The sequence below is a fragment of the Sinocyclocheilus anshuiensis genome, unplaced genomic scaffold, assembly GCF_001515605.1.
Source record: "Sinocyclocheilus anshuiensis isolate Anshui unplaced genomic scaffold, SAMN03320099.WGS_v1.1 scaffold1895, whole genome shotgun sequence".
Lineage (NCBI taxonomy): Eukaryota > Metazoa > Chordata > Actinopteri > Cypriniformes > Cyprinidae > Sinocyclocheilus > Sinocyclocheilus anshuiensis.
The window spans coordinates 40,292-54,537 of NW_015549974.1; the positions used below are offsets into that span (position 1 = coordinate 40,292).

A 14,246-nucleotide genomic window follows, 5' to 3' on the forward strand; every position below is an offset into this window, starting at 1 on the left:
CTAAATACTGAGCAAAGGGTCTGAATACTTAGGACCATGTGATATTTCAGTTTTTCTTTTTTAATAAATCTGCAAAAATGTCAACGATTCTGTGTTTTTCTGTCAATATGGGGTGCTGTGTGTACATTAATGAGGAAAAAAAATTAACTTAAATGATTTTAGCAAATGGCTGCAATATAACAAAGAGTGAAAAATTGAAGGGGGTCTGAATACTTTCCGTACCCACTGTATCTTAATGTAGTTTATTCCTGTTATGGCAAAGCTACATTTTCAGAAGCCATAACTCCTTCTAATATGCTGATTTGGAGCTCGAATTACATATCAATGTTGAAAACAGTTGTGCAGCTGAGACTTTTTTTTTTTTTTTTTGCATTTATTTGAAATAGAAATCTTGTGTAACTTACATATCTTTACTGACACTTCTGTTAAAATTAATGCATCCTTTCTGAATAAAAGAATTAATTTCTTTCAAAAAAAAAAAAGACCACAATTTTAAACAATAATATAATTAAATATACTTGAATATTATATGTTTTTTATTTTTTATTTTAGGCATAGTAGTATACATTTGTAACATTAGCTTATTATTGGTCATCAGCCATTACAAAATAATATCCGCTTAACAGAATAATTATTATAAGAAAATAATATCAGCTTATCATAAAGACCAGATTTTTATATCAGTGCATCCCCACTATATTACCTTCCTGTCCATATTGTGCTGAATTGATTAGACAAACTATGAATACTAAGGCTGTATAAACAGCGTTGTACCATAAAGAAGTGTATGTTTCCTCCTTGTCTAAGGACCCTGAGGTACATTTATGGCTGTCTTCAGAAGTCTGTGCAGCAGAAATGGCCTACCAACACTACAATGAGAACCCGAGTTGTGAGGTAACACATTGTCAAGCTACATTTGCATGTGTTTACAGAGCTACATCTTGCAAAGTGCCAAAATGTGTTTGTCTCTGTCCTCCAGTGGTTTTGTCTTCCTAAGGCTCATCTGCCCTGCCATTCTCAACCCCAGAATGTTCAACATCATTGCTGGTGAGTGCACAGCTTGCACACAAGCACTTTTTTTTTGTAAGATTCAACATACTTGGGTCAAGTACCCACTCAAATATTTCATTCTGCACCTGTTAGAGCTTCAGTCTGATAGAAGAGCACTTAACGGTCCAAATGTGTAAAAGGCATAAACATGTCATAGTGAGGCAAAGTCAACAGCCTTTCGTATTTTTATAAGAAAGTGGATTTGTTGTACATTTTATATTTAGCTGGAATAAAATATTTGGGAAAAAAAAGTTTTTTTGTTAATGAAGGGTTTTAAAAATCTTTCTAACAAAAATGTCAGATCATAAGAGCATAAAAATGTAATGAATAGTCATGTATTTTTAATTAATTTTAATAAAATTGTAATTTAATTTGAAAGCGATCTACATATACTGTTGGATAAATGCAAGACAAAAATAACACTGCAGTAAATTGTCAGTGTTTGTCAAGGACAAAGAAAAATGTATTTGTTAAGTTGTAAAAGAAGTTAATACTTAAAGCTGCAGTCCGTAACTTTTTTTGGTTAAAAATGATCCGAAATCAATACTTGAGCAAGTACACAACCAGCCAGTGTTCAAAACTATCGCCTTACTTCAGCCTGATTCACAACGGTTAGCTTATAATAATGTTTTTCTAATTTGAGTGGTACGGGTAGGTTTTCGCGGGAAATTGGAGCATGGCACTGCGTCATTACGTCACGTCTGTAAACATAAAGAAGTTGTCCCGGCTAGTAGGCTATCGCATGTGAGGTATACTCAGTGTCTTACTTCTGGATATCAGATTTAAGTATATATAAAGTTGTTTAGAAGTGTTCAAATTTATTGATGTTTATGTATTTTGAGATTTATTTTTGTTCAAACGTTTTTCAGTACTTTAAGGAAGGATGCATTCAATTGATCAATTTTATTTATAGAATTTTATTTAGAAAATTTAGTTTTTTAATTTTATATTCACCAAAGAATAAAAAAAAAAAATTAAGTTTTTACAAATATATTGTCATTTTTAGATTTTTAGGTTCAAACGTTTGGGGTCAGTAAGATTTCTTTTTTTTTTTTTTTTTTTTTTTTTTTTTTTTTTTTTTTTTTTCAGTTTTTTTTTTTCTGTTCACCACAGAATTCTAAAAACTTCATAGATTTCAAAGACTATATAGAAGTTGACAAGTTAATTAACAACAGACTACATTACCAAACCATAACTAATGTGACATGACATAAAAAATATTGAATTTTAAGAACTTTTTTGTGTAAAAGCCATGTCTAAAAAAAGTGTACAAAATGAAATGAATATTGGTACCTCAACTTGTTTAGTCTGATATTAACTGTAACGAAAATGTGTCTTGTCTTTGCAGACCCTCCATCCTCCACAGCAGGTCGAACGCTTACCCTGGTAGCAAAGTCTGTGCAGAACTTGGCCAACCTGGTGGAATTCGGTGCTAAGGTGTTTGGATTTTCACGCCGTGTTAGAAAATGAGTTACGCTGAATAGACGTCAAAGAGTCCTGTTAATGCTAATGTTGAGATGCATTTGTCGTGATGTGTTTGTGTTGCAGGAGCCCTACATGGAGGGGGTGAATCCTTTCATCAAGAACAACAAACAAAGGATGATCATGTTTCTGGATGAGCTGGGGGTAAACTGCACTGTATCCATTTTTAAAGCAGCATGGGTTGCCTGCAGCTCAGTTTATGAGCTCTGTGTGAAGTAGCTTTCCTATAACATTCTCTCTGTGCTGTTTCTCCAGAATGTTCCTGATCTCCCGGAATCTACCGAGCACTTTAGGACTGATTTGTCCCGTGACCTTGCTGCCCTGCATGAGATCTGTGCTAGTCATTCTGACGAACTCCGCACCCTCAGCAATGAGAGAGGAGCACAGCAGGTATGTGTCTCTCTTGTGATACATGATGGTGGGACATATATATAGACATAATAAACCATAATAAAACGCAAAACAAACCCTGACCGAGTGATCAGGACACTGACACGAATGTATGAACTGACTGTTCGTTACCACGCTTATTACACAGTTACTTATAATATAGTATTGCTTTTAGCTGAAATTGTTTTATTTCAAAAGATGAAAGAAATGCAGAGTGTCTTCAGAGACACAAAACTAGCATGGCCACAATATTCCCTCTAAGCTACTGTGCAGAAGAAATAATATGCCATGCACAGGACACACACAAACCGCTATAGAGTTGGCACGCTATAGATTAAGAACCTGTGAATGCAGTTTATGGTTTCATAGAAGGAGTAGCATGTGCACACACACAGGTGTAGTAGTGTGCAAACTCTACTACATAGGGATGTTTGGATAACTATATAAGAATTCACGTTCACGTTTTTTCAAAATATTTAGCTTACAGATCTCATTATAAACGCTTTGTTTTCTATTATATTCGGTCAGTTTAAATGCTTCAATTTGTTTTTATTATATTATATTTAGTGCTGTCAAACAATAAATCACGATTAATCGCATCCAAAATAAAAGTTTTTATTTACATAATATATGTGTGTACTGTGTATATTTATTATGTATATATAAATATACACACATGTACATACGACATTCTAATTTATTGAGATGCACCTGTACATGTAAACTCGCAGTCATTAGAGTATTAGTAGACTGTCTGCTTAATATCTTCCAACACTTTATTTTGATGGGTCCACAGCATACAACATACTGACTATAAGAAACTTTGCAAGTATGTGTCAACTTATTCTACTAACCATAAGCCTAACCTAACAGTCTACTCTGAGAGTTAATAGACATGTAGTTGCAAAGTTACTTATAGTTAGTAGAATGTCTAAAGTGGACTATCAAAATAAAGTGTAACACAGTTCTGTTGTGATACATCTAGCTGGTTTTATTTATCATTGAAGCTCAGTAAGTCAGAATTTTCACCCACACACCTTTATTGGTGCAAACATTAATGAAAAGGCCACCAGAGGATCAGAAAATGACTGTCGGCATCACAAGATTACCTCACAAGTGACCTTGAGAAAACGAGACAAAAAAATGCATTTCCTTTGGCTTTGCTGTGCCATTTTTTTAACCCAGCAGGTGAAGATTATAATGCAATCATTGTTTGTTGGCTCTTTCTGTTCTTCACAGCACGTGCTGAAAAAGCTGCTGGCCATCACTGAGCTCCTCCAGCAGAAACAGGCGCACTATGCCATGTCCAACAGCAACAGGTAGTTCCTCCTCTGTCATTTTGTCTGTCAGTTTGTCTCCGTCTCCATGGAGTAGCCAATGGGACCCCAGCATGCTCCACCCTCATCCCCATGCCAACTCCCACCCTCCCCATATCTTCCATCCTACCTTTTCCTCCGCCTCATTGTCTGTGCCACGAGAACTATGCAAACTACAGCAGAAAACAAAACGGCTGGACTGCCAAGTCCAACACCAATGACTTTCTAATCACACGACCAGATCGTTTGGTTTGACTGCTCTCCGTATTTTGGGTACATATCAATCTAACAGACGGGTCAAACAAATGACCCATCAAGTCGACAGAATGATGTTTTTTAAATACAGGTTGCCAAAGTGTATCTCTTCATCTGCTTGATCTGAAACTGAACTGACACAAGGCCGCAATGATTCTTCTCTATAACTGGATTATGAGCTAAAATGCTTTTTATACTGTAATTTGTAACTGATTTACATGGCTATGAATATGAAAAATGTGCTCAGACTAGTGTTCTTTGTCCTTTTCCCTGTTCCATTTAGTTCAATTTGTGCTGTAGACTGGATTTTGTTTTTCTTTTTATCATCCTCAGAGTATGATTATTTTATATCAAAACAATAAATTCTCTTGCTGGAATCATGAGTATATAATTTGAGGTAACCTGATTTGTTTTCCATATTGTACAATATGTTTGATTGGTTCAGTCTTCCCTGAGACAAATTCAAAGCCAGACATGTTCTCAGGAGAAAAGTTTAAGGTAAAAAAATGTTTACAGCAGTAAAATCTATAATAGTAAAGATTGTATCAGGAATGCATGCACTTATTAAACATGTTTTATAAAGTACTGTCTCAGATCAGCTCGTGAAAACAGCTTTTGAAAATAAGACGGCTGTTGTGCTCCTCTAAAAATATTCTAGTGTTTGTCTCTGTTTTCAGTTCTTGATTTTGAATAAAGAACCATTATTATGGTTATCAACAGCATCTGTGATGTGTCACTTGAGCATAACCCAGAACATCCCTTTAACCCCGCTTTTCTGTAGGGAGACTGACCCTGTAATCTAATGTGTGTACTGTAATCTGTTGAATGACTACTTGAAGGCTAAAAAAAGTACAAGTGTTACAGCAGTGATTGAAGTTGCTGGTAGTTTATGCTATCCTGTGGATTTTAACTACCATTCAAAAGCTTGGGGTCGGTAAGATTTTTAATAGCATTTTTGAAAGACATTAATAAAAAACAATCTAATATTGTGAAATTATTACAATTTTAAATAACTTCTATTTTAAAATGTAATTTATTTCTGCGTTGACAACTCAATTTTCAGCATCATTGGTCTTCAGTGTCACATGATCCTTCAGAAATCATTCTAATATGCTGATTTGCTGCTCAAGAAACATTTCATTCAGTACGTTTACATGGACAACAATACTCCGATTTTAATACGATTAAGACAATAGCGTTACTCTGATTGAGAATCTACTATGTAAACAGAGATTTTTGCTTACCTTAATCCGGCTAAAGTCATAATCGAAGTAAACACTAATCGAATTCAGACATGTGGAGTATTCCTATTTTAGTCGCATTACTGAAGTGCAGTATAGACATGTAAACACATTCACGTTATTACCGTCGTCTAGGACTTTTCGCCGCATTTTGCGGCAGGATACACACACAGCAGTGGTCAACTATCTGACGGAAAATAAAAGCGCTTCAACACCACCATCGTCTGTATGCATGTATAAATAATTAACTGCACTTGAAGCTTTCATAAAATTAAAAATGAAACACCCAAAACTATACATGGCATTATCACGAAGGCGAACTATGTTTAAACGTGAAATTCCGGAGGGGACGTAATGACGTGTGCCATTAATCGAACTATGTACTATAACAAGTAAACCGGGAACATGAAAGGAATATTCTAAAAGCAACTCATGTAAACACCTTAATCATAATATTGTCTTATTTAGAATAAGGTAAATAATTAGATTACTGATATCCATGTAAATGTAGTCATTATCAGTTGTAATATTTATGTGGAACCTGTGATACTTTTTTTCAGGATTCTTTGATGAAAAGTTCAGAAGAACAGTATAGTCAACATAAATCATTTGTAACAAATGTCTTTACTGTCACTTTTGATCAATGTAATGCATCCTTGCTGACAAGCATTTTTTTCTTTAAAAAAAAGCAGCGTAAATGCTCCATGCTTGTGGTAATATTGTGTTAATACAATAACCCAACAATTATATTAATAATACAAAAATGAGGTTTTATTTTCACAGAAGAAAAAGCTTTAGATGACATTTTGCTGAAATATTTACAATCCAGTTTGAGAAGTGCATCCTCTGTCAGTTATGGCAAGTGTCAAAAGCAATCACTCAACCTGTTCAGAGGATGTTGCCAATTTAAAAGCAATTTCACTGTCACAATGCATCCAAATCCTCATCAGTCCACTCCTGCAAAACAGAAAATCCATAAGCTTCAAGCAGTAGCCAGAGGATGTGCATTTGAGGAACAAATAAACTTACTTCCTCAACCACCATCTGCCTTTTCACGACGTGATCATCATCTTCATATCCATGTTTTCTTTTCCTGAAGGACATGGACAGAGGAAAGCATCCAAACCATAAACTGTTATCATCTGAAGACTACATTCATTTAGTAACTGTCTTTGGTGACCCATCAATCTCACACACATCAAAACATGTAAACTAGTGCATCAATGTAGCTCAAAACTGTGTAGTTATAGATCAGTTCTTGTCCGTGTTAGGTTGTTGTTTAACCGCAGCCTCAAAAGAAATGGATTCCATAGACTTTTATAACTGTTGTGAGCTAGAAATCCTGTGTCTAAATAGGGTGATGAACAAGCTGAGCTATAGCATGTAGGCATTACAATGCCATAGCCTTCTGAAAGTGCTTGAAATTTCTTATGGCTTACCATCAATCCCTCAAGACTTAATCCTGAAAGGTCACCGTGCCTAATTTTGTCTTTATTTTGCAGAACTGAATGTACCTTTATGGCTGTAGCAACCACTATCCAGATCCTCTGAAAGAAAAGATTGGTAGCAAAAACAGCAAGCCAAATGAAGAAGGTGGATGCTCTGACTCTAGTTAGGCAACACACTGCCAATCTCCATCTCAAAGCAACAGATTCAAAACTTGAATTCACATTGAGCCATCAAAGAGATGGTTAGAGATATTATTTCTGTCGAAATGATCTCTTGGACCTTCCTACACTGAAAATCACGAATCTTCAACAGAAGAACCAAAATGAAACATACATCTGAAACGCTTGTCGACTTGACCCCTCGTGGAGACATCTGCAAAATCAACTTGGATCTGTCCGACTTTGATTGATACCACTGGTGTAACCGACCTGGGAGCTGCGAGCGCTAGACTGGCATCAAGAACTTTGGCACTGCATTGCTCTTGACCATCAGGGAAGCGAGATGCACTTATGATGCAAGCCTTAAGAAACCGTCTACACTCAATACTACCGCACAACCTCTTCCTGTTTCCGACTGTGGTTTCAGATAGAGGTTAGGCTTAGATCCTATAGATATCCTATCTTACCTTCTGAGCCGCTTCGCTTGACAAGATGCTGCATCTTGGCTTTTATCTCCAAACCAGCGTTTGTATGTGATACATGAGCAGATCAGTGAGACTTGATTCAATTTTGGAGGATAGATTACACGAGGCTGGAGCATGCGTCCACTTTTAATAACCTGCCCCTGTTCTTCCACCTAACCTACAATGGCACCATCTCAAGCTCAAATGAATTTTAAAGCTTTTCCCTAGAATGGGCCAAGTAGATTATGAGCTTCCTGGTTTATTTCATATCACAAACAAGTCGAGCATCAAGACCTACTGACTGTAAAACTATATTATTTTATTATATCAGTCTGTTCATGTTTATCAAACTCGCTTGAGGAGTTAATTAGGCTGTTTCTTGATGTGTATTATTATGTAAAACTTCAAAACGTATCACCAATTTATTCTATAATGTCCTTTTGTTTGCTCGATTTGACAAGTAGTTGCATTGTCCTGTACTCGCTGACTCCCTCACAAAGAAAGTACTGTGGTGGTACCATTGTACAGTGGAGATGACTGATGAAAATACCATGGTACTCTGATATACATCATTGTAATGAATGACTACCAAGGTACATGTCCAAAAAACTGCTTTTAACCATTGTGCTGTCATAAAAACATGGTAATGCATTCATGTTAGTGTATGAAGGTGTATATTCGCTACAACTGACTTGAAACGGCTCACTTTGTACTCAATCCCCATTTTCATCAACAGCTGATGTAGGGGATTCTGTATGGTACATTTAGCTGCATTTTATGACCCAGCAAATCTATGAAAAGCATGATGCAGATTTACTTTTTTTTTTTTTGTATTTTAGGTAGCTCATGTATTTTTATTTTTCTATTTTATACTCAAAACCCACGACTTTTGCATCTTAGATACAAAACACCAAGTTACTAACCTGGCTGAATAAAACTCTTAGTATGATTAGTTTTGTGTGCTTTTTAAACAGACTGATCTGATTAAAACTGTAAGGGCCATGTCATTGATTTTATAATTTCCAACAAATACTCACAAGTTTGTAGCAAACTGAGCATGAATCCTTTCCAGTTTCTGTTTGCAGGTATTGACCTCCTCAGCTTTGGGAAGCTCGTATGCTTTAACAAGACTTGTTATTCCTAGAATGAAAACAGACACAATATCATGGTCCACATGGTAGATTTATATCCTTAATGAACCAATAGCAAAATCTTTGATGACCAAAGTTGTCCTTAACACAGCAAGCTTCCAAATAACTGGTTTGCCCAATAAGTTACTATAATGCACAACAAGAGCAAATCAAAACTTCTGATGCATGGATATGCACTACATTGATACGTTTTTTTTTTCTTCTATAGTTTTGAAAGAAGTCACTCACCGAGGCTGCAATTATTGAATCAAAAATAGAGCCAAACAGTAATACTTTAAATAAAATATTTAAAATAAATTAATTTAATATACTTGATAATGTAATTTATTCCTGTGACTTTTTAGCAGCCATTACTCCAGTCTCACATGAACTGTCAGAGTCTGTTGGCCATTCAAGTCTTTAGATCAAAAGGTTTTTAAGGTGATTAGAAATATAAATTCGGTCATATTCGGTCTTCTTTAGTCTTCAAAATGGCATTTCATAGCAAAACTGATCTTTTAGGAGATAAACCTCTCATAAAATAACTTTGATGAAGTTCCTGGCCACCATTTATCAGATTTACCCACTGAATATCTGAGACCTTTTATGAAGTTATTCATCTCTTATCTAGTGACATTTTAACAGTTAAAAAAAGAAAAGAAAAATACTTACGTCTCATAGACTCATACATCTTTGAGAGGGTCTCTTTATCCTCCTTAAGCCCCATGCATTCGGTCAAATATCTGTAAATGTCAAAGAAAATACTTTTTAACGTCCTGACGTCTCAACTGTTCGAATCTGAATGCTGAAGGAGAAACCTACGCCTCCATCTTGAGGTCAGCACGTGCAGCACCGTTAAGGACGGCGGTAAGGGCGATCTGAGACGGAGAAAAGAGGAGTCCAGCATCGGTCATTGCTGCTCTGTTGAGAAAGTCTTCTGCACTCTTTCTCAGCATCTCTGGGTTCTCTAACAATGGGTATCTGGTCTGCGAATACAGAAACCATGCACTTCAATTCACTTAGCAAATTTTAAAAATGTTTGAGCAGCCCCAACCAAGGGCATGCATTTGGGGTGGGACTGTCTACAACCAGGCTTTAGACTCACCTTCAGGTCAATCAGGAAGCCCTCCAAGGGCCGATAAGGATTGTGAACAACCAGATGAAAATTGAGCTGCTGGATAAGAAGCAGCTCATACTCCAGAATCTGTTCTAGAGCCCTCTCCTGTCCTGCTGGGCTCTCCTGAAGGTTCCCCACAAACTGAGTGCTGGACACATTAAACTCATCCACTTTACAGGAGAGATACGCACATGTCAACCTGCAAAAGTGGGGCGTGAAAGTCAGAAATGAAACATCTCTAATAAGCCATGATCTTATAACTCCTTCAACTCAGTACACTTACATTATCGTCCGAGGGTGATACTCCATCAAAGAGTTGTTCAAATAGAATCTTAGAAAATAATTACAAGCTGTGCCCTTTAAAACATATACTGGTTTTAAAATACAAAAAGCCAGAACGGCACACTAGATGATCCCATCTTTAACTGATAAAAGTGACATTTATTACCACAACAGATTTAGGCATAGCAGGCTTGAATATGGCACAGAAGTCTAACAATCTCTTCTCATAGTGTCTGAAGAGATCTTTCTCTTCTTGTTCATCAAGACACATGGATTCGTTTATTCCAGGCTGAAAAACAGATGAAGTCTTTTTAAGTATGATTGATGTTTATGCTTGCTGTTAACACTATAAATGGCTGGATTACTGTGCTTTGTGGATAGATAGATAGATAGATAGATAGATAGATAGATAGATAGATAGAATATTTTGTAGACTTGTATGTAAAATAAGTGTATAAAGAGAATTCCTGCAGTTGTCACTTACCTTCCCACTGGACAAGCCTTTTGAGCAGAACTTCCGATTAGCTTCTAGTCTTAATTTATCTAAGGATTCCTCTTTATCGTAAATCCAGAATTTCTTCTGAGAGCTGTTGTGATACATGTTGAATATAAAGCTGTGGATAAATGGCTGGATTACTGTGCTTTGTGGATAGATAGATAGATAGATAGATAGATAGATAGAATATTTTGTAGACTTGTATGTAAAATAAGTGTATAAAGAGAATTCCTGCAGTTGTCACTTACCTTCCCACTGGACAAGCCTTTTGAGCAGAACTTCCGATTAGCTTCTAGTCTTAATTTATCTAAGGATTCCTCTTTATCGTAAATCCAGAATTTCTTCTGAGAGCTGTTGTGATACATGTTGAATATAAAGCTGTGGACAGAACAATACAACTATGATTACACACCAGATACGTGCATTTTGACAAACCGCAGCTCTCGTGCACAAGTCCAGTAGGTAGCAGACGAGTTATGATATATATAATATGACGTTATGGTTATGATATAACGTTGCACATAATAAAGTCTACATGTATTTAAGAATCACTAGTATTTAAGTCAGTGCAGTGCACTGCCAAGGCAGTTAACTAAGGCAAATTTTTTTTTTTTTCAGATTTAATTAAAAATATAGTTTATCCTAAGGATGAAATATTTCTGTCTCACCCCTCTTGGGCACACTGTGACGCTCCAACTGTGTATCAAGGATGGTCGTACAAATATTAAATGGTTTTAAAAGATTCAGCTATTGATCTTTGTTTCAACCAAGGTTTCAACAGTAGACATGCGCGAGAACGCGTCGCGTACGATTCACGCCACCGTTAGTCGCTTTTGGATGATGTCGATTGTGTTCCCCACTCACGAGTCTGACTCATTTCTGTGAATCGGCTCTTTAGAATAGTTTGTTTTAAAGATCCAGATCATACAAACAATTCAGCAATTGTTTTACTTCATGCACTAGGGGTGTCAAATTTTGTTCAGTTTAGCTCCAACCTTAATTAAACACACCTGAACCAGCTAATCAAGGTCTCCAGGATTACTAGAAACTTCCAGTCAGGCGTTTTGGAACTTGTTTGGATCTCTGTAGTGGCCTTCCAGAACCAGAGTATGTGCCAAGGCTTATCTTACCACCCACTAAAACGACCAGTTTGAGCTATTTATAACCGCACATGACATCGTTTTATAAAGGTCTTTTTTCAAATCATATTTCGTTTCTTAATGACTTTTGTTTTTAAGACATTAATAACTGCTGTAATAACTGAATTGGAACAAATACAATTATAAACAGTGAATGATTCGTATTCGTGTTAATAGAACTCTCATATAGTCACGTCATACACACATTTTAGTTTTATTTGTAAAATGTCAGCACTGCTCGATTAAGTCTGATTCATGTCCGAATCATTCTGACCGAACCGGTTCAATTGATTCACTGAAAAGATCCAACTTAAAAGAATCACCGCCAGAGTTCAAATCTCCATCGCTTCTGAGAAAACATAAACATGGCAACGAGGAAATATTTCCGCAGATCAATTGAGGAAAGAAAGCGTATACTCGAGAAATATGACCAGCTTCCTCCAATGTCCCAAAGAGCTGCAGCGCGTCTGCTAAACATCTCAGGGCCGCTGCTTTGCATCTGGCTCCGGAAAAGGAATATTAAAAATGCCAAGTCTAACCTTCCCAGGACTGTCTTTCCATCTCGCAAGACGCCTCGAGTAGAAGCTGCACTCTGGAGGTGGATCGATACTTCTCGTGAGAACGGAATTGCAGTAGATGATTCAACGATTCGTAAAAAAGCGACTCTGGTGGCTACAGAAATGGGCCTCTGTAATTTCAGTGCGAGCACCGAATGGTTGGCACGCTTCAAAACACGGGAGACAGTAATACGAAAGATGTTCCAGGTCGACCGAAAAACGGGAGACGCACCAAAAGAGCCCAAATCCGGTAACGATAACAAAGCGGCGGAGCCTAAAAGCAACCTTACAGCCAAAAAGACGCATCGAATCGAAGCTGCACTGTGGCGATGGATCGATAATTCTTGTGAGAGCGGCATCAGCGTAGATGAATCGACGATTCGTTCAAAAGCGGCTCGGTTGGCCAGGACTGGGGGTTTCCGTAACTTCAGAGCGAACACAGACTGGTTCAGCCGCTTTAAAACACGAGAAGGAATCGTACGAGCGATGTTCCGGATCGGCCGAAATAATCGATCTTCTGATAATAAGACGGTGGCACAATTGGTACCAAGGATGGATTTCACATCTACAAAGACGCGACAGCTTGAAGCCGCGCTTTGGAGATGGATCGATCATTCTCGAGAGAACGGTATTATTACAGATCAAATGATTCGTTCAGAAGCGACTCGGTTGGCTAGGATGATGGGGTTCGGTAGCTTTCGTGCAAGCGCAGACTGGCTCAACCGATATAAAACCCGTGAGAAAGTTGTACGAGAGATGTTCCAGTTCGAACAGTGTTCAGAAAATCCACAAAGCGACCAAACCGAGGACCGAAGTGCGTCTGGTCAAGTTACCCAACAATCTGACGAGAGCATAACGGACCGATCTAGCGATGAACGCGACGAACTAACGGATCTGGACATTCCGAAACTCGAACCGACAGTGGTCACGGCTGAGCTCAACGGTGATTTACACACGGCCACTGTACCTTCACTGTGGCAAATGAAGGAGGCTATGAAAACACTGGCTACCGGGTTACTGTACAGAGGATTCTGCGACTTTAAACTTCTTCATCAATTTGAAAAAGAGGTTAACACTGTTTTGAGAAGATCTGTGGCCCTAGGAACGCACAACGGCTTTCAAGCATACAATTCTGGGACTTAGGTGTGTTGTAGGTTTTTTGTAGGTTATGTAGTGTAAATATAATAGTGTTTACACAATCATAACGGGACAGGTGCAACACGGGCTCTCTCAGGTGACCACATGGAGGCGCCAAGTGTTTGTTATAAAACATTCTCATTTGTTTTTGTTTTTACCCAGTTGTTATTTTGCAGCATTAATGTGTGTTACATTATGAAGGTGCTTGAGTTGTCCTACGATTTTGGTTTAAATGTTTAAACACTGTTAAATTACACAAAAAAATAAAAGCTTTTGATAAAAATCTGTTGACGTGCCTTTTTTATACATAAAAAAGCAGTTAGTTAGACCAAACATTTGCCTTTTTAAAAAAAAAAAAGCCACAGAAGCTTATGAAGCAAGACAGAATAAATTACCAACCTCCTATTTGAGTAGGGCTGTGTAACCTAATTTGCATAAACATGAGTAATTTATGAATAATAAATGTTCTTGTATTCAGCGCGATCCATTAATTTGCATATCACCATGGCACTACAGTTATTTGTCCTGTGTGCTGTGCTACCATGAAGCGATAGGAACCTGCATAAAACCGAATCAAAAGGTG

The 14,246-nt window shown here is 37.2% G+C and overlaps 3 protein-coding genes across 5 annotated transcripts in view; 2 read left to right on the top strand and 1 right to left on the bottom strand.

The window, feature by feature from the left end:
- LOC107660974 (ras GTPase-activating protein 1-like) overlaps nucleotides 1-5,144 on the top strand; it is a 29,026-nt gene extending 23,882 nt beyond the window's left edge. The window contains exons 21-26 of the mRNA XM_016450412.1: nucleotides 808-894; nucleotides 980-1,047; nucleotides 2,399-2,487; nucleotides 2,599-2,676; nucleotides 2,788-2,922; nucleotides 4,162-5,144. Of these exons, the coding sequence (XP_016305898.1) occupies nucleotides 808-894; nucleotides 980-1,047; nucleotides 2,399-2,487; nucleotides 2,599-2,676; nucleotides 2,788-2,922; nucleotides 4,162-4,245 (541 nt within the window). The 3' untranslated portion in view covers nucleotides 4,246-5,144. The remainder of the gene's footprint in view (nucleotides 1-807; nucleotides 895-979; nucleotides 1,048-2,398; nucleotides 2,488-2,598; nucleotides 2,677-2,787; nucleotides 2,923-4,161) is intronic.
- A 1,303-nt stretch (nucleotides 5,145-6,447) lies between these two features.
- Nucleotides 6,448-11,789, bottom strand: LOC107660965 (cyclin-H-like). 2 transcript variants are annotated; one of them, XM_016450403.1, is made up of 10 exons: nucleotides 11,499-11,789; nucleotides 11,079-11,208; nucleotides 10,501-10,623; nucleotides 10,336-10,409; nucleotides 10,041-10,251; nucleotides 9,758-9,921; nucleotides 9,608-9,678; nucleotides 8,843-8,945; nucleotides 6,764-6,827; nucleotides 6,448-6,691 (listed from the first exon to the last, which is right to left on the bottom strand). In XM_016450403.1, the coding sequence occupies exons 2-10, from the start codon at nucleotides 11,193-11,195 to the stop codon at nucleotides 6,659-6,661; spliced, it is 960 nt and encodes a 319-aa protein (XP_016305889.1). In that variant the 5' UTR covers nucleotides 11,196-11,208; nucleotides 11,499-11,789; the 3' UTR covers nucleotides 6,448-6,658. The 2 variants fall into 2 exon arrangements, with proteins under 2 accessions (XP_016305889.1, XP_016305890.1); XM_016450404.1 differs by lacking the exons at nucleotides 11,079-11,208; nucleotides 11,499-11,789 and adding an exon at nucleotides 10,819-10,943.
- An 86-nt stretch (nucleotides 11,790-11,875) lies between these two features.
- On the top strand, nucleotides 11,876-13,912 carry LOC107660966 (uncharacterized). Of its 2 annotated transcripts, none has more exons than XM_016450406.1 (2): nucleotides 11,876-12,505; nucleotides 12,536-13,912. In XM_016450406.1, exons 1-2 carry the CDS (start codon nucleotides 12,335-12,337, stop codon nucleotides 13,667-13,669), a joined length of 1,305 nt encoding a protein of 434 aa, XP_016305892.1. In that variant the 5' UTR covers nucleotides 11,876-12,334; the 3' UTR covers nucleotides 13,670-13,912. The 2 variants fall into 2 exon arrangements, with proteins under 2 accessions (XP_016305892.1, XP_016305891.1); XM_016450405.1 differs by having other exon boundaries at nucleotides 11,923-11,937; nucleotides 12,202-13,912.
- The last annotated feature ends 334 nt before the right edge of the window (nucleotides 13,913-14,246 follow it).

Coding starts and splice junctions, on each gene's coding strand:
- LOC107660965 (XM_016450403.1), bottom strand. CDS start 11,195: ATGTATCACAACAGCTCTCAGAAGAAATTCTGGATTTACGATAAAGAG. Junction 8,946..9,607: donor GATGTATGAGTCTATGAGAC/GTAAGTATTTTT, acceptor TTTTCATTCTAG/GAATAACAAGTCTTGTTAAA. Junction 6,692..6,763: donor GGCAGATGGTGGTTGAGGAA/GTAAGTTTATTT, acceptor TCTGTTTTGCAG/GAGTGGACTGATGAGGATTT.
- LOC107660966 (XM_016450405.1), top strand. CDS start 12,335: ATGGCAACGAGGAAATATTTCCGCAGATCAATTGAGGAAAGAAAGCGT.